Source organism: Acomys minous, assembly GCF_964271855.1.
Source record: "Acomys minous genome assembly, chromosome: 2".
In the NCBI taxonomy this organism is placed as follows: domain Eukaryota; kingdom Metazoa; phylum Chordata; class Mammalia; order Rodentia; family Muridae; genus Acomys; species Acomys minous.
The window spans coordinates 78684285-78704422 of NC_140484.1; the positions used below are offsets into that span (position 1 = coordinate 78684285).

A 20138-nucleotide genomic window follows, 5' to 3' on the forward strand; every position below is an offset into this window, starting at 1 on the left:
TTTGATGGAGCCATCCCATTCAAGGATGAGTTTCCCAAGGCCTATACTAGCAGGAGAAAGTTTCTCTGATAATGGCAGAGCAGGGCACTGATCTATGAGTATAGCAGAATGTCATTAGGAGTCATTTTATTGCTGAGTATTTTAAAGAGAATATTTGGTTTCACCATATGTTCCTGGGTTATCTTGTCTCAGGTTCTTAGTAACCCTAGAGGTGTTGGGTATGGGTTTCATCCTGTGGAGTGGGCTGTAAGTCTAACCAGATATTGGTTGGTTACTCCCATAAGATTTGTGACACCATTGCACTAGTATATCTTGCAGGCAGAACACCATTGTAGATCAAAGAGTTTGTGGCTGGTTTGGAGTTTACATTTCTCCTTTAGTAGTATGCACTGTAACGTCCTATACCAAAGGTGCTGGCACATAGTGTCAAAGACTCTATACAGCCACCTGCTTGACTTCTCTAAGTTCAATGAATTGTGTAGGTGTTGTCTTCAGTACCAATCCTGGTACTGGAAGCTTCATTGGATGACAAGAGATGTCTAGTTTGGGTTCTGTCTCCACATTATTTAGTGACTTTATGTAGATCACCTTCATATATATTTGTAGAAAGCTTATTTCTACTGCATTATCCCTCAAATGGCTCTTAATTTTTAGCTGTGTCTTCCTGTATTCTCTCTCTTGTTCCTCTTTTGATTTCCTTTCTCCACTTGATCCTTCTGTTCCATGCCCACCTTCATCCTTCCATAACTGTCTATCATATTTCTCTTTACTAGGGAAATCTAACCATACATCCTTAGCCCCTTACTCTATAACTAACCTCTGTGGTTCTATGGGTTGTAGCTTGTTTGTCATTGACTTAACATTTAATATCCATATATAAGCAAATTATACTATATTTGTCTTTCTGGGTCTGAGCTACCTCTCTCAGGATGAGCTTTTCTAGTTCCACATGCTAACCTGTGAATTTTATAATTTCATTTTTTAACGTCATAGAAATACTCCATTGTATTTACATGCACATGTAGATATACCCCATTTTCTTTATCTATTCACATATTTGAGATATCTCAGTTGTTTCCTGTTTCTGACTTTTATAAATAGAACAGGGTTGAGCAGGTGTTTCTGTGGTAGGATGAAGCATCCTTTTGGTATATACCCAAGATTGGGAAGTTGGATCTTGAGGTAAACAAATTCCTGTCTCCTTGAGGAATCACCACACTGATTTCATAATGGCTGTAGAACTTTGCACTCCTACCAGCCAATGCATGAGCGTTCTTCTTATTCCACGTCCTTGCCAGCTTGAGCTGTCATTTGTTTTATTAATTTTGGCCATTCTGACAATCACAAGATGAAATCTCAATGTAGTTTTAATTTGCATTTCCCTCAGGTCTAAGTATGTTGAACATTTTAAGTGTTTCTCGGTCATTTGAATTTCCTCTATTGAGAAATCTGCTTAGATGTGTATCGTATTTTTAAATTGGGTTAGTTTTTCTTGATATCTACCATTTGAGTTTCCTCTATTGAGAATTTTGTTTAGATGTGTACCCTGTTTTTAAATTTCTTCTCTTTATATCTAGTTTCTTGAGTCCTTTATCTATTTTGGATATTAGTTCTGTATTAGATATGTGGTTGGTAAAAATCTTGTCCCATTCTGTAGGTTGACACTTTATCCTATGATGGTGTTCTTTGCTGTGTGGAAGGCTTTCAGTTTCACAAGGTCCCATATTAATTGTGTTCTGTTTAGGTCCTGCCTAAACCATGGCACCAGCCAAGGACAATACATGCAGTAAACTTCAAACCCCTACTCAGATCTACCCAATGGACAGGACATTCTTCACAGTTGGTGGAGAGTGGGGTCTGACTTTTACATGAACTCTGGCGCACCATATTTGACCAATTCCCTGGGATGGGGAGGCCTGGTGGCACTCAGAGGAAGGATAGCAGACTACCAAGAAGAGACTTGATACCCTATGAGCATATACAGGGGGAGGAGGTCCCCCTCGGTCACAGCATAGTGGAGGGGAGTAAGGGGAAAATGGGAGGGAGGGGGAATGGGAGGATACAAGGGATGGGATAACAATTAAGATGTAATATGAAAAAATTTATAAAATATATTTTTTAAAATTTCATTATATATATATATATATATATATATATATATATATATATGTAGTCATCTCCTGTGTCAGTCCATTGAAAGCTATTGGTCACATTCTCCTCTATCAGGTTCAGTGTATTTGGCTTTATGTGGAGGTCTTTGATCCACTTGGAGTTGAGTTTTGTTCTGGGAGATAAATATGGATCTATTTAGATTCTTCTACATGCAGCCATCTTACTAGACCAGCACTATTTGTGGAAGATGCTGTATTTTTTCCCACTGTGTATTTCTGAGTCCTCTATTAAAAAAATCAGGTGTTGATAGGTGTATGGGTTTTATGTCTAGGTCTTCAATTCCATTCAGTTCATCAGCATGCCAGTTTTGGTGCCAATACCATGTAGTTTTTATTACTATAGCTATGTCGTACAACTTGAAATCAGGGATGGTGATAACTCTAGAAGTTCTTTTATTACTCAAGATTGTTTCAGCTATCCTAGGTTTTTGTGTTTTATATGAAGCTGAAAATTGCCCTTTCAAAATTTGTGAAGAGTTGTGTTGAATTTTTGATGGGGATTGCACTCAATCTGTAGATTGTTTTTAGTAAAATGGGCATTTTTACCATACTATCCTACCAATCCATGAGAATGGGATATCTTTCATCTTCTGATAACTTCTTCAATTTTTTTCTTCGGAGACTTGAAGTTTTTTTTCATACAAGTCTTTCACTTGCTTGGTTAGAGTTACCTCCAGATATTTTATATTACTTGAGGCTATTGTAAAAGATGTTGATTCCCTGATTTCTTTCTGAGACTATTGTTGTTTGTATATAGGAGGGCTACTGATTATTGTGAGTTAATTTTGTATTCACCTACATTGCTGAACATATTTATTAGTTGTAGTAGTTTCCTAGAGGAATCTTTTGGGTCATTTGTGTATATTATCAGATCATCTGCAAATAAAGATACTTTTATTTCTTCTTTTCTTTTTTTTTTTTTTTTTTATTTGAAGGATCATTTATTTAAATTTTTTAATACAAAATACAAAGACTTGTTCTGCATGAATATATAGCATATGAAAAATAATGCATTTTTGCCGAGTCTAATTTTTCAGAAGACATTCAGAATTTCTCATCTATTCTCTTGAAGAATTAGCTTTGTTTGGCACTTGGTTTCATGTTATAAACAATTTCCCCTGTTAATTAAACCATATCCATAAACATTAAGAATTTAAAGACATAAAATCAGACATCCGCCATACAAGACACTTTCTGCAAGGTAACTGACTTGCCTATGATCTTAATGTTCTTCAAGCTATTAAGAAGAAAACTTGAGGGCCTAAGTATGTTCTAAAATGTATCAGCAGCAGTTGATAGTAAATGCAACAGAAGATTTGTTTTGTCTGTGGTACAAGAATATGTCCTATCAGACTCTACCTCATTTCTCTACTTGAAAACAAGTAAGCACATACTGATTGTCTCTGACTGACAAAAAAAAAATGTATAAAAACACAAGAAGCTGGCTGTGGTTGTCAATGAGAAAGCCTATTTTCATCAGCTAGTATGAATGCATTTGCTAAAATTAGTGAAGACAGGAAAATGACTTAGGGGGTAATATATACAGAGTTTCAATACATTTTCTATCCACTTGGTGATTTCAGGCACTGTGGCTGTTCAGGATAAACTATTTCATGGGTTAACTTGATAGCAGTTTAATTTTCAGTGCAAGCAAAAGCAAATACCTGCCCAATGTCACACACATGACCTGGTGCAACTGGAATGTTCAAAGCATTTTTATTTTTAACATATTCACTCTGGAGACATCTTGAATAAAAACGTCTTATCAAGTTTGCTCTTGGTAGCAATTTAATTTTCAGTGCAAGCCAAGGCAAACATTTATCTCCCTCTCTCTCATATACAGGAACAAACGTATTTGGAATACGTTCACCTTTTCCATTCACTGTGGAAGCATCTTCAATAAAAGGCACTTAGTGTAAACCTTCTATCAATCATGAGAAACAAACTTGAGATGCCTGCATTTAATTATATTAAGCAACACTGCCACAGTCGTCTGCCATGTAAACGATGTTTGGGTAAGCCTTGCCATCGCAATGGTGCTTCCCTGAGAATGGAGCTGGTCTCTGTATGTATCATAAGTGCGCATGCTCTGAGCTGTGGTCGCTATCCCGGCTGTCGTCATTTGCTAGTGAGTCCCCTGTCTGTTGCAGGGTGGCTGCACCAATCCCTGACATCTCTGATGGGAGAAGTGTTCCCTTTTTCACATTCACCAGTTCCTTTTCTCGGGCTGCAGCTCCTTGCTGGCCTCCTTTCACCCGCTTCCACTTCATTCTCCTGTTCTGGAACCACACTTTCACCTATTTCTTCTTTTCTGATTTGTATCTTTTTGGTACTATTTTAGCTTATTGCTCTAGCTAAGATCCTTATTTTAGTGAAATTGCTTTGAGTTTCTCTCTATTCAAGTTGATGTTGACTATGGGCTTGCTGAAAACTGTGTTTATTGTGTTGAGGTATGTCCTTTATATCCCTAATCTCTCCAAGACTTTTATCACGAGGAGTGCTGAACTTTGTCAAAGGCCTCTTCTGCATCCACTGAGATGATCATGTGGCTTTTGTATTTCAGTATGGTTTATATTGCATTTATTAATTTATGTATGTTGAACTATTCCTGAACATCTGGGCTGTATCCTACTAGATCACGGTAAATGATTTTTTAAATGTGTTTTAAAATTCGGTTTGCAAGTATTTTAGTGAGAATGTTTACATCTAAGTTCATAAGGAAAACTGGTCTATAATTCTCTTTCTTTGTTGGTTCATTATGTAGTTTGGGTTCCAGGGTGACTGTGGCCTTACAAAATAAATTGGGCAGTGTTCTTTTTGTGTCTATTTTGTGGAACAATTTGACAAGTATTGGTGTTAACTTCTCTTTTAAAGCCTAGTAGAAAACCATAAGACTCTGGGCTTTTATTTAGTTGGGAGACTTTTAATGTCTGCTTCTACTTCAAGAGGAATTATAGGTTTTTAAAGTTATTTGTCTAATTTTGATTTAACCTATGTAATTGGTACTTATTGAGAGAATTATCCTTTTCTTATCTTTTCTTTTTAAAGATTTTACAGATTGGTGGAATGCAGAGTTTTTGTTTGTTTTTCTGAAACAGGGTTTCTATATGTAGCCTTGGCTGTCCTGGACACTCTTTGTATACCAGGCTGGCCTTGAACTCACAGTGATCCACTTGCCTTTGCCTCTGCCTCTCCAAGTGCTGGAATTACAGGCATGTGCTACCTTGCCCAGTGAGGAATAAAGTTTTTAAAGTATGACCTCATGAAGCTTTTTATTTCCTCAGTATCTGTTATTATGTCACTCTTTTGTGATTTTGATAATTTGTACATAGCCTCTTTGCATTTTAGTTATTTTCTACAATAATTTGTCTATCTTGCTTACTTTCCTTAACAACAATCAGAAGGCAGTAGCTTCTCTCTCCCTGACAGGCAGAACCTAGGCCCCACTACCTGGTTGGAGCAGGCAGAAATCTAAACAACCACTAGAAGCTAGCAGGGGTTCAGGCACTCTAGGTGATCTGAGCCTAGGACCCAAAACCTCAGGGCCAGAGGACAGGGTATTCAAAGCCCAGCCAAAGACAGGATAACTGGCTGTACATACACTACCTCAAACTGCTACTAGAGCTGCAGAGCACCAGCACCTACCTTGGATGAACTAGTGGGGAGCCCAGGATATAGAGCAAAGTCTCCAGGAACTGAAACCAGGTCACCTACCTGTACCAGGCAAGAGTTCCTTGATCACCACAGGCAAAGGCCCTTGACCTATAATCATTCACCAACAAACTGCTCTCAACAAACAGTGAAGGACACCAGAAGCTACTTCCCAACATCAGAGACAGCAAGATGACGAAAAGCCAGACTAAAAACATAAACAACAAAACCCAAAACAATATAGCATCTCTAGATCCCAGCTATCCCAAGGAAAGCATCCCAGAGAATTCAAAGACAATTGAAATAAAAAAAAATGACCTCAAATTCTTAGTAATGAAGATGATAATGGAGGAAATGAATAAAATCCTTAAACAAATGCAGGAAGATGCAGCCAAACAGGTGGAACACATAAAAGAGGCCTATAGAGGGACACTGGAAGAAATTCAAGAAAATACAAACAATCAGATAAAGGAAATAAATAAAAACAATTCAAGATTTGAAGGACTATAAAGAGGCACTGGAAGAAACTCAGGAATACGCTAATAATCAGATGAAAGAAATCAATAAAACAGTTCAAGATCTGAAGATGAAAATGGAAACAATGATAAGGTACAGACAGAAGAAAAATGGGAATGAGAGAACTTAGAGAAGAAAGCAAACAACACAGAGGCGAGCTTCTCTAACAGAATCCAAGAGATAGAGGAATGAATCTCAGGACTAGAAGGCAATCGTAGATCTTGAAGCAACTATCAAATAGAAGGCTAAATCTGAAAAATTCCTGACACAAAACATCCAAGAAATCAAAGACACCATGAAAAGATGAAATCTGAGGATAATAGGCATTGAAGAAAGAGAAGACCCCCAACTCCAAGACCCAGAAAATATTTTCAACAAAATCATAGAAGAAAACTTCCTCAATTCAAAGCAGATGTTTATAAACATACAAGAGGCCTACAGAACACCAAATAGAATAGACCAGAAAAGAAAAACTTACCACAACATAATAATCAAAACACAAAATATACAGAACAAAGAAAAAATATTAAGAGTGGGAAGGGAAAAAGGCCAAATAACATATAATGGCAAACCTATCAGAATTATACCGGACTTCTCAGCAGAGACCATAAAAGCCAGAAGGGCCTGGACAGAGGTCCTGCAAACCCTAAGAGACCAGGCCAGACTACTATACCCAGAGCAACTATCAATAACCATTGATGGAGTAAACAAAATATTCCATGACAAAAACAAATTCAAACAGTTCCTATCCACAAATTCAGCCTTAAAGAAGTTACTAGAAGGAAAACTCGACCCCAAAGGGACAAGTTACAACCAAAATTACAGAGGAAATTGCAAAACCACAACCACACAAAATCTCTACTGCAACCAACATCAAAATCAAGGCACTTAATAGTCACTGGTCATTAATATCTCTCAACATCAATCGTCTCAATTCTCCAATAAAAAGACACAAACTAACTAAATTGACATATAAACAACATTCTTCTGTATTCAAGAAACACCTCTCAGCCAAAAGGGTAGACATTACCTCAGGGTAAAAGGCTGGAAAAAGATATTCCAACCAAACAGACACAAGAAGCAAGCTGGTGTAGCCATTTTAATATCTAATAAAATAAAATTTCAACCAAAATTAATCAAAAGGAATGAGGAAGGACACGTCAGACTCATCAAAGGTAAAGTCAGCCAAGATGACATCACAATTCTGAACATCTACACTCCCAACACAAGGTCACTCACATTTGGACTATTAACAAAGCTTAAACCACACATCAATCACTACACAACTTCATTCTGTGAGGCCACAGTCACTTTAATACCTAAATCTCACAATGACCCAATAAAGAAAGAGAATTTTAGAGCAATTTCTCTTATGAACATTGATGCAAAAATTCTCAATAAAATACTCGCAAACTGAATACAAGAACACACCAGAGATATCATTCACCATGACCAGGTAGGCTTCATTACAGGCATGCAGGGATGGTTTAATATATGGAAATTTATCAATCTAATCCACAGATAAACAAACTGAAAGAAAAAAGACCACATGATCATCTCCTTAGATGCAGAAAACGCATTTGATAAAATCCAACACCCATTCATGTTTAAAGTTTCGAAGAGATCAGGAATACAATGCACATATCTAAACATAATAAAGGCTATATACAGGAATCCAATAGCCAAAATAAAGTTAAATTGAGAGAAACCAAAGGAAATTCCTCTAAAATCAGGGACCAGGCAAGCATGCCCACTTTCTTCATATCTCTTCAACATAGTTCTTAAATTTCTAGCTAGGCAATAAGAGAACAAAGGAAGATCAAGGGGATCCAAATGGGAAAGGAGGAAGTCAAATTATCCCTGTTCGCAAGTGATATGATAGTGTACATAAATGACCCCCAAAATTCCCCCAGAGAACTCCTACAGCTGATAAACTCCTTTAGCAAATTGGCTGGATACAAAATTAATGCAAAATGTCAGTATCCTTCCTATATACAAATGACAATCATACTGAGGAAGAAATTAGTAAATGTACAGCCTTCACATTAGCCACAAGCAATATAAAATCTCTAGGAGTTACTCTAACCAAACAAGTGAAGGGCATGTTTGAAAAAAACTTTAAGTCTCTGAAGAAAGAGATTGAAGATGACTTGAGAAGATGGAGGGATCTCTGTTGTTCATGGATAGGGAAAATTAACATAGTAAAAATGGCCATCTTATCAAAAGCAATTTACAGATTCAATGCAATCCCTATCAGAATACCTACAAAATATTTTAAGACATTGAAAAATCAATTCTCAACTTCATATGGAGAAATAAAAATTCCAGAATAGCAAAAAAAAAAAAAAAAAAAAAAAAAAGAATCCTATACAATAAAAGATCCTCTGGAGGAATCTCCATGCCTTATCTAAAGCTGTACTATAGATTAACAGTAATTAAAACAGCATGGTACTGGCACAGCAATAGGCTGGTTAATCAATGGAATCGAATCGAAGACCCAGAAATGAATCCACACATATATGAACACTTGATTTTTGACAAAGAAGCCAAATTTATTCAATGGAAAAAGGATAGCATATTCAACAAATGGTGCTGATCAAACTGGATGTCTACATGTAGAAAAATGCAATTAAATCCATATTTGTCACCATGCACAAATCTCAAGTCCAAGTGGATTAAAGATCTCAATATAAAACCAGAGACACCAAATCGGTTAGAAGAAAAAGTGGGGAAGAGCATGGAACACATTGGCACAGGAGACAACTTCCTGAACAGAACACCAACAGCCCTTAATGTCAACAATTAATAAGTGGGACCTCATGAGGCTGAGAAGCTTCTGTAAGGCAGGAGACACTGTCAAGAGAACTAAGTGACAGCTTACAGACTGGGAAAAGATCTTTACCAACCATTCATCTTACAAAAGTCTAATATCCAAAATATATGAAGAACTCATGAAATTAAACCACCAAACACAATAACCCAATTGAGAAATGGGGATTAGAACTAAATAGAGAATTCTCAACAGAGGAATATAGAATGGCTGAGAAACACTTACAGAAATGTTCAATGTCTTTAGTCATCAGAGAAATGCAAATCAAAACGACTCTGAGATTCCATCTTACACCCATCAGAATGGCTAAGATAAAAAATTCAAGCAACACCACCCACATGCTGGCGAGGATGTGGAGAGAGAGGAACACTCCTTCATTGCTGGTGGGAATGCAAACTAGTACAACCACTTTGGAAATCTATCTGGCACTTTCTTAGCAAACTGGGAATAGAGTTACTTCAAGACCCAGCTATCCCACTCCTTGGAATATACTCAGAAGATGCTCCAGCACACAACAAGGACATTTGCTCAACCATATTCATAGTGGCCTTATTCATAATAGCCTGAACATGGAAATAGCCTAAGTGCCCCTCAGTAGAAGAATGGATAAAGAGACTGTGGTACATTTACACTATGGAATACTACTCAGCTATTAAAAACAAGGAATTCCCGAAATTTGTGGACAAATGGATTGAACTAGAAATGATCATACTGAGTGAGTGAACACAAATGCCAAAAGATTCAAATGGTATAGACTCACTTATATCTGGACACTAGCCCCAAGGGGCATGTCCCGTGAAAGTCTTCACTTATCAGGAGATTGGGATAGATGTGGGGTCCTCCTATTGGGACTCTAGGTGAGAGAAGTATAGGAGAATGGGAAAACAGAAGGACCCATGGGGTCCTAGAAACCTACAAGAAGAACATCATGATAGGTGGATCTGGACCCAGGGGGGTCTGCTCAAACTACTGCACCAAACAGGACAATATATACAGTAAATATTGATCCACTACTCAAATCTAGTCAAGGAACAGGACATAATCCACAGTTGTGTGGAGAGAGGGGACTGACTGACATTGCTGGCACCCCATATTTCACAGCTTCCCCTTGGTGGGGAGGCCTGGCAGCACTCAGAGAAAGAATGGGAAGACTTCCAAGATGAGATTTGATAGGCTGTGACCATATGGTGTGGGAGGAGGTTCCCTTCTGTCACAGTTGTAGGGTGTAGGTGTCACAGGTGAATAGGGTGAAAGTGAGAGGGAAGGAGGAATGGGAGGAGACAAGCAAGGGAATAACAATTGAGATGTAATCTGAATAAATTAATAAAATTTTTTTTAAAACTTGCCTCTTAGAACCACTTTTATTATATCTCATAAATTTTTATATGCTGTGTAGTAACTTTGATTCAATTCCAAAAAGTCTTTAAATTATTTACTTCTGTCTTGATCCATTTTTCATTCATTAGAGAATTGCTCAGTTTCTCTGAGTTTGCTAGCTTTCTGTTGTTATTGATGTTCAGTTTTAATGCTTGGTGGTCTGATAGGATCCAGGGAGTTATTTCAATATTCTTGATTTATTGAGACTTGCTCTGTATCTGAGTATATGACCAATTTTGGAGAAAGTTTCATGAGGTCCAGAGGAGAGGTATGTTTTCTTGTGTTTGGGTGAAATGTTCTATAAATACCTGTTAGGTCCATTTGATTTGTAATGTCTGTTAGTTCCAACATTTTTCTGTTCAGTTTTTATCAAGATAGCTTGTATATTTGTGACAGTAGAGTATTGACATTTTCCACTATCAGTGAGTGATGGTCAATAAATTATCTAAGCTGTAGTAGGGTTTATTTTGCAAACTTGGATGCCCTTATGTTTGGGGAATAGACATTAAGAATTGAAATGTCATCTTGGTAGATTTTTCCTTTCATGAATATATAGTATCCTTCCCTATCTTTTATGATTAGTTTTGATCTGAAGTTTACTTTTTTAGATATTAAAATGGGTACATAAGCTTGTTTTACCTCCCTATCTATTTATCTAAACAACACTAATCAAAGAAAAAGAAGATATCAATTTTAGAGTGGGGACAATGGGAAAGCAAGAAGAGAGCTTACCTTGATGGGTGGGAGGGAGAAAAGGGAAGGGGGATAGTGATCTGATTCTGTTTTAAAGTAAATGTATTACAATAAAGACATTAATTAAGTAAACACTTTTCACCAAAGGACTGAAGAAATATGAATCCATCCCTCTTTCAATGCAACAGGACAGTAAAAAAGGTGGGTTAAAAGTTGGCTCACCAGGACTGCCTCCATCTGCATCATATTGGTTTCTGGGTCCAATAAGACGCATAGGTGGAAAGAGAAACTTTGTAAACCAGCTGTGCCCTTGAACATATGCCCCAGCATTCATGTTCTTCTTAGTATTACTAAAACGCAGGTAGTACTTTACCTATGAGAAGCAATAAAAAACAAATTATATATATATATTATTTAAAAACAAATTATTATATATTAATATTATATATTAAAACCAAACTTTAACTATAAACAAATATATATATAGCAAAAAAGAGAAACATGGCAAGAATCAGAAACAAGATGATTTTTAGTCATCTTGTATCAGGAATATGACACTCTGAGGCTGTATTGATAAGTATCTGCATAGGTTAGGGACTTCAGAAAGTGACAACAAACCTCTCATGTGGCACATCACATGTGAGACACTTTTAAGTGTCAACAATTGTTGGATTCTCCCTGTGGGTTTGTAGTAAGCAAGCACACCTGGAATTCATGAATGTATTTTTCCTAGACAGACATCTGACATTCATACTGAAATGAGATATTCCAAAAGGGAGTATTAATCTATATTCCCTTTGTGTTATCCAACTGTTCCTGAAGGAAAACCTATTCATTTCCTAAAAGTGATTGAGGAGGGCAGAGAAGGAATTGTTAAGATACAAATGTGAAAAGTTGCAATTACTGAAAGAAACGATCACTAATTTTAGAGAGCAGAGTAAAGTTCAAGGTACATTGTGTCAGCCTTAAAACTCTCTGAAACAAACAACAGCAACATCAACAATAACAAAACCAAACAAATAGTTGCAAAGTCAGACCAGAGAAACTAGTTAGTTAGCAGGACAGGCAGACGTGAGTGGTTAGCCATATATTAAAGTTTTAATTCAAACACTTAGGAGATTAGTCCACATTCAAGGTGATCTGATGTTCCCTGGGGAGCTTATTTCCTAGTCAAATTTATATTTACCCATATTAAGTTCAAATTCGGTGATAAAGATATGTTCAGAATATTTATGGAAAGATGGAAGAGGAGAGAGGTTGTAGAGAGGAGAGAAACAGTTTGGAGGCCAAGCCTACTCAGAAAGAGCAAGAGTCAGGCAGCCAGCTGGGCCAGACAATGGAGAACGTGAAATGAAGGCAGAAGATGGGGAGGTTGGAACTGTACTGAATACACTTCTGTTTTGAGCCTTCAGCAGCTCTCAAGGAGCCAGTTACTTGTGGAAGGTGACACGTGGAAGCACCAACGTGACCAAACTGAATAGAGAGACACCAACGACCCTATCTATAGTCTCCACTTTACCTCCTGTTGACAGCTGCTTGTACCTTGAACACAGAATTTTGACTCCATATGGGTCTGTGTTATATACTTTGTTCACTTCCCCCAATACCAAGGAAATTAAATTCAAAGCATTCTCTTTGTCCTTGGATGCAGGTATCAGAATCATCTCCACTATTTTCAGATGTCCTGATTCTGATTCCTCGTGGCTTGGTGAATGCCTGTGTCCTCAACTAGGATTTACTTCCTAGAGGAACAGGATCTGCCCTTGACCATGGAATAAGTTCTTAAAACTTCTGTCTTGGAAACTCCATTTGAGTATTCACTTATTATTATGCATCTACCTGACTTTCACCCACTGAAAAAGGGACATTCTGGGGGTCTGTGAAGATGCACTCTATTTATTGTAGCAAGGGTTTTGACCTAGGAAACATGTTCTTACTTCTGCAGCATCAGCATGGTACACACAGCTCCACACCAGACACAGCAGCAAAAGTAATATCCTGAGTGGTCTGAATTTCCCAAGATCCCAGTTTGTGGAGAAGGCTTAGCAGGCAGTGAGTACCATTCTTTCCTCATCAGCACAGCAAGAGACACTGGAATTATTTAGGTTCAGACCACAGTCCATGCCATGGTCAAGAGGCAAGTAATTCTCTTCATCATAAAGTGCAATAATAATATGTCTGGCTCATTAACTCTCCAGAAATTAGAAGTACAGTCATGCTGTTTCTCTTTTAAAAACATTTTATTTTAAATTATGTATATTTGTGTGTTTCTGTGGTTGGGTGGGTATATGCACACAGGTTGTCAGATCTCCTGCAGCTGGAGTTACAGGTGGTTATGAGCTGCCCCATGTGGGTGTCGTGGACTGAACTCAGGTCCTCCGGAAGAGCAATGTAACATGTGTTCTTTCCCACTTATTCACCTCTCTAGCCCCCAGTCAGGAGGCTTCTATGGAACACATTCTCACCTTCTTTGGCAGGGGATCATTGCTGTTTGTGAAGTTGTGGTCAACAACAATAGCAGCAAGTACGTTTCTGGAGTTGACAGTGGACCTAATATAATCTTCAAAATCACTTTCTGAAGAAAACCCTATAACTGTAGAGAGAGTGAAAGGTTATAAAAGCAGCATGTCTGACAGTGCTTCCTACCCGTACAATGGAAGCCATAAACACTTGCTGAAGGATGAAGTGTCCCTGTGCTCTGGAATTTCCAGTTTGATGAGAAATTAGGGGCCAGTCATTATTTGACCATCCCCTCAATCGCTGCTCCATTTTTATCCCTGCACATCTTATAGGCAGGTTAAAATTTTGAGTTGAAGATTTTGTGAGTGGGCTGGTGTTTTCCCCCACCCCCAGTGGAAGTCGTGCCTGGTTATAGGAGGTGGCCACTTCAGTCACCATATCCCCGGCTACTAGGATTCTCAACTAGAGTCACCCCCATATCCCCACCACCAGGAGCCTACCGATTGCAGGTCTTGTCCCAGAGATGTCCCCCATAGGTTTTCCTTCTCTCTCCCAGCCCTCTCACCTCTCATGCCCTCTGCTCTTCCCCAACCCGATCCCCACCTACAATCCCTTCCCCACTCTCTCTCCCACCTAGTTCTCTCTCTTTGTCCAATTCTGATGTGTATGCTATTTCCCCTTCTAAGTGAGATTCAAGCATCCCCCTTGGGCCCTTCTTGTTACTTAGCTTCTTTCGGTCTGTGTATTATAGTATGGTTATTCTGTACTTCATAGCTAATATCCAATTATGGGAGAGAGCCAGCCCTTGACACTATTAATGATACTCTGCTGTGCTTGCAGACAGGAGCCTGGTATAACTGCCCTCTGAGAGGCTCAATCCAGCAGTGGATCAAAACAGATGCTGAGACTCACAGCCAAGCATTATGTGGAGCCCAGGGAGTCTTGTGGTAGAGTTAGGGGAAGGATAAAGGGACATGGAGGGGACAAGAACTCCACAAGAAAACCAACAGAGTCAACTAGCCTAGGCACTTAGGGGCTCACAGAGACTGAGCCAACAGCCAAAGACCAAGTACAGACTGGACCTAGGCTCCCTAACAGACATGTAGCTGATGGGCAGCTTGGTCTTCATGAAGGTCCCCCAGCAATTGGAGTGGGAGCTGTCTCTGAGATGAACTCTGTTGCCTGTTTTTGGTTCACTTTCCCTAGCTGGGCTGCCTTGTCTGGCCTCAAAAGAAGAGGATGCACTTAGTCTTGATGAGACTTGATGTGCTGGGGTAGGTTGGTGGGGAAAGGGGCTCCCCTTTTCTGAGGAGAAGGGGAGGAGGGAAACGAAAAAGGGGTGTGAAGGTGGAACCAGGAGGAGAGGAGGGAGGGGGCTGCAATCAGGATGTAAAGTGAATAAATAAATTAATTAATGAGAAGAAGAAAGAAATTGGGAGGGGGGGGAAAGTGTTATGACATAATTCTGTAATAGTTAATATCTGAGTTAAAAGTATATAGAAACTGGAGAATGAAGCCATCTTAGGATTTTAATGTTTGATGTAAGTATATTTAAATAATTGAGATTTTCAATCAATGAATTTAACTTTGAAATTCAACCTGATTGACCTTAGAAAAGTTCTAGTTTGTATTTTCCTAAGTAAAAAAAGAAATTAGTTATTTAATATACAGTACGTTTGTATGTAGTACATTGTACGCCCTAAAGATTTCCCTAGAGCCAAAAGCATGGTTGATGTATAAAGAATGTCACAGTCTTAACAGCTACTGTTGTGAAAATCAAGTTCCATGCAGCTTCATTACTTATACTGAAATGTCTTCATTGGTTTAATTCTTCCTCCAATAAATCCCTGATTCTCAAAGATGCACAAGAGAAGCTCTGTTGTCCTCATTACTGATGGTGCCAGCATCCTCAGCAGAGGTGCTCTCTCACACTGCAGAATTCCCACTCTCAAAACACACCCTCCTCCGCAATTGTCACCTGTGCTCCCAGGTGCCACTATTTCTGCATCTCACCAGAACTATCATGAAGCCAGTTCTTTCAGCTACTTCTGCTCCATTCATTTCTTGTAAACAAATCCATATACAACAAAAACATTTTAGCCTGTCCTTTCTATCTTGCAAATATGGGGATCTTAGGTTGGGCTCATCCTTTGAAAGGCCTGTATTTAAGAGACTATGGTGGCTGAGTATTGCTTTGTGGTTGCATAAAAGTAAATCTTTCCTATGCTGGTTGGAAAACGAAAGGTATGCTCATGCTCTAAGAAGGACTGGAGGACAAGGTCACATGTTTAGGAGCTGATCCTGATGCTGATGCTCCTGAGGCAGAGGAGTTAGGCGGTGAGCTTATTTAAGAAGAGCTAGTAGAGGAAGTCCACATAATGTCTAATAATATTTGCCTCTGTGAGAAACCTCTGTGAAATTGGTCTGAGAATGCAAAGGTAAGTGAGGAACTGAAAGCCCGTAATATAATTCTACGTAGCTTCTCTACATAAATATGATGCGGTCTGGATATGCTTTGAGCATGTCCTCCAAAGCCCTCTGAGCTTGTAGCTCAATAGTGTCACAACTTGGAGGAGATAGAAGCTTTAAAAGGCAGATCTGGGAAGTAGTTATGTCATTGGAGGGACTACTCTGGAGTGGGATGAATAAAGCTTTTGCAGGACCCAGGTTAGCTCCTGTGCGTGGGGTGCTTAGAAAAGAGCTGGCTTGGGCCTGCTCTATATGCTTGTAGCCTTCTGTCTCTTGATGTGATGTCTCCCCATTAAATGTGCTTATATCACAATGCCATCCACTGTACTGTGAACAGATGGGGACACCCAATCTTGCTTTTTTAGCCTCCAAAACTACGCTAAGTAAATTTTTATTTATATGCCACCTGCCACAGGTACTTTTTTACACTTCATTCCGAAACAATGAGGACTGAGCATCACAGAGCTAAATAGTAATTTAGAAAAGCATCAATTGGTCATCTAATGCTAAAGTATTACTTTGGGTTTTGTTTGTTTGTTTTGTTTTGTTGGTTTTGTAGAGAAAAAATTTATATGAACTTAACCCCTTTGGGATTGATCAATTTTCTAAAAGCATACTTAGAAAGATGACCCTTGGTGCCCTGTAGTATCTTGTGTGGAAGATAGTTGCCCTGCTAAAAAGGTATTTTTTTTCACTAAAAAAATTAAATAATATGCTTTTATGAAAATCTTAACTAACCTTTCATATGGAAGTTTAAGTCTCTTTTCACATTTTCGACAATATTCTGTACCACAATGCTGTTGGAAGGCACATAAGCCAACTCCCAAGGATGCGGAAAGGTGGTGATGAAGGATGGAACATTGCTGATGGGCTGGTCAGCATAACTGAGAGGTCCAATATGCTTTATGGAAAGAAGGTTTCGCGTTGCCAAAAGCACACTGCTAAATATAACCATCAGGGCAATTTCAGTAACTAAAGCTCCAAACTTCCGTCTCTAAAAGAATTAAAGAACAATATTAAGTTAGTTTTCCCAAGAAGTTATTGATTTAGCAAATGGCAATTCATATAATATTAAGTTAATAAGATACTTCAGATTACATAAATGATAAAAGGTATAGCTTTACTTTAATGACAGACAGAATTTCATAACTCTCTTATATGACATTTTGCAATTTCCTCACCCTATCTAGATGCTATGTTTGGAATAGATAGCTCCAGCCCTGGAACTGAGAAAAGTATAAATTGAAAGACAATCATTGCAGTGTGAGAATTACCCCTTGACTGTCTTTGAGCTGTTGTAACAATACTATGTAGAATTCAACTTACCTTTAAAGTAAAATTCTTCCACAGAAGAATCAAAAGTATTTTGGGCTCCAATGAAGCCATTCTTCCTAACTAAGAGGGAGTTAAACTCTGGAAGAAATAAAGATATTTTTTAAAGAAAAGAAATTTAGATCAATCCATTTGTCCACAAATTTCGGGAATTCTTTGTTTTTAATAGCTGAGTACTGACCACGTCCCTGGATAGGGAGGCCTGGCGGCACTCAGAGGAAGGATAGCAAGTTACCAAGAAGAGACTCAATATTCTAAGACCATATATAAGGGGAGAAGGTTTCCCTCAATCATAGACATAGGGGAGGGGAGAAGGGGGGAAGTGGGAGGGAGGGAGGAACAGGAGGAAACAAGGGAAGGGCTAACAATCGAGATGTAATATGAATAAATTAATAAATAAAAAATCAGAATAAAAAAAAGAAATTTAAGATGATCTGAATTTTCAGATATGTGTGCTTCATTTGGAATACCCAGAAGAGGTCAGGAAATTTGGGGGAGGGGGATTTCAACAGACAAGAGAGAAAACTCCATGACATAAAGACTTAAAGGGGGATTAATGGATTAGGAAGGGTAAATTTGGGTAGAGTATGGGGGGGTCAAGGTAGAGGAGATAATATAGGGAGAGACAAATAACCCCAAAGACCTTTAAGAAAGTCATATAGGAACCTACCTTCTACTGTAGAAGCACGTGCACACACACACACACACACACACACACACACACACACACAGAGAGAGAGAGAGAGAGAGAGAGAGAGAGAGAGAGAGAGAGAGAGAGAGAGAAGATTTTTTTATAATAGACTATACAATGCTCCTATTAGATCACACACACACACAAAATTAAATGATTTTATAATGTACTATACAATGTCCCTACTAGATTCCACAAGCTAACAAAAATCCCAATGCTAAGAATGGTTAACCATTTTTGGAGTTGTTGGTCAGTGAGGTCCTATTGACCTCTCCCTAAACATTAAAGGCTATTGCCAATTGCCAATGCTATTGGCTATACTCCGGAAAATGGCTGTAAGACCCTACTATTGAAGACATTGCACACTTGAGTAAAAAAAAAATCAAGTTGGTTCTCATCCAGAAGCTTCATTCATTCTTAACTGCCTAGCTTTCATGTTCCTGAAACATGCTATTGGTGCTACCAGATGAGAAAATTTATCATCAGTCTTACCCAGCTATGAACTTTGTGAGCTACAGTAATGACTGGCCTGGTAATATATGCTCACTGGTGCAATAGTACCAAAAGGTTAATGGGAACAACCAATTATTGACTTCACTTAAGTTTTTCACAAGAAGATGAGACCTATACCTATCACAATTATCAGAGCCATGAATGCAGTGATTAGAAAGATCATGGACCTCAGGGAGAAACTACTACTATTATTATTCTAAGTGCACATAGTCTTAGATTATTAATCCACCTCCCAATCTTCATCTGACAAACATCTCCTTCAGTAAATAGTGATTAACATGGAGACTTAGAAACTACCAAAGTACAGAGAATAAGAGACTGCAGAATGCTGAGCTCTAAATGGAATATCTGTATCATACACACTGGCTCTAAATGATCAGGCATCACTGTGGAAGAGGGGCAGCTGTGCATATTAACTCATAGTGGTTATGACGACACACACAAGACCTGAGAGCAAATCCCAACATGGAGAGGGGAGGTGAAAGTCCCACCCCAGCCAACTACGTATTGGCTACTGCTACGTTCTGTGAGAGGAAGAGTTTTCTTTAAGAGTGTAGCCCCTGACACATCAACCACACTCCAGTGGAAGACCACACATCCAATAATATATGGACAGAATGAACTGATATAAATAAATAAAATATAAATAAAAAATAAATTTTTTAAAAATTACAAGAGGCATTTTGATTTGCATTTCCCTTATGACTATGGATGTTGAGCATTTCTTTAAGTGTTTCTCAGCCATTCGATATTCCTTTGTTGAGAATTCTCTGTTTAGCTCTGTACCCCATTTAGGCCAAAATTAGGTTATTGAATCTACTCCTCAACCTAAGACCTTAATTGTTACTTACAACTAAGGTTATTTTAATTCATTGGTATAGAATTTTGTATTTTGATGCAAAAATAAGTTTAATTTTGATACACTGGCATAGAATTCAAATTTAAGATTATTCTTCATACATATTTATTTCTACTCTAATATGAGGTATTGTACCCATATAACTCAATTATAATACAAGGTTTACTTCCAATACTTTGAAAGTGTTACTGCAGACTGTTTAGGATAATTAAATAATACAAATAATTGTTAGTTGATCAAATCATGGTCATGTCAATTACTCGTCTATTTTTATCACAAGAATATACATCCTAGGTTTAACAGACAAATATGATTCTATAGATAAATAAGTTTAAAAAGTTAGATAAGGTCTTCAAAAACCTCAGAGACCTACATAATGTGGCATTTTAAAATGTTTTTTTATTATTTTAAAGATTCTTTGACAAGACAGGTTAACTCCTGACAACACCCAGCCTACCTCAAGGAAGATGATGAGCATCAAAGAACCTCTTTATGGAGATGGCTTCAAATGTGGCAAAGCAACCACTGCGCAAAATGTCCTCATTTTGGTCACAGGCAGATTCCTGCCTAAAAAAT

General features: G+C 38.1%; 1 protein-coding gene across 3 annotated transcripts in view; it reads right to left on the bottom strand.

Annotated features, from left to right (window-relative positions):
- LOC311593063 (phospholipid-transporting ATPase ABCA3-like) overlaps positions 1-20138 on the bottom strand; it is a 94959-nt gene that overhangs the window by 71083 nt on the left and 3738 nt on the right. For all 3 annotated transcript variants that reach the window (XM_084774137.1, XM_084774136.1, XM_084774138.1), the window contains exons 2-5: positions 17494-17580; positions 16906-17161; positions 13704-13831; positions 11461-11611 (exon numbers count right to left, since the gene is read on the bottom strand). In XM_084774137.1, the coding sequence (XP_084630263.1) occupies positions 11461-11611; positions 13704-13831; positions 16906-17161; positions 17494-17553 (595 nt within the window). In that variant the 5' untranslated portion in view covers positions 17554-17580. The remainder of the gene's footprint in view (positions 1-11460; positions 11612-13703; positions 13832-16905; positions 17162-17493; positions 17581-20138) is intronic.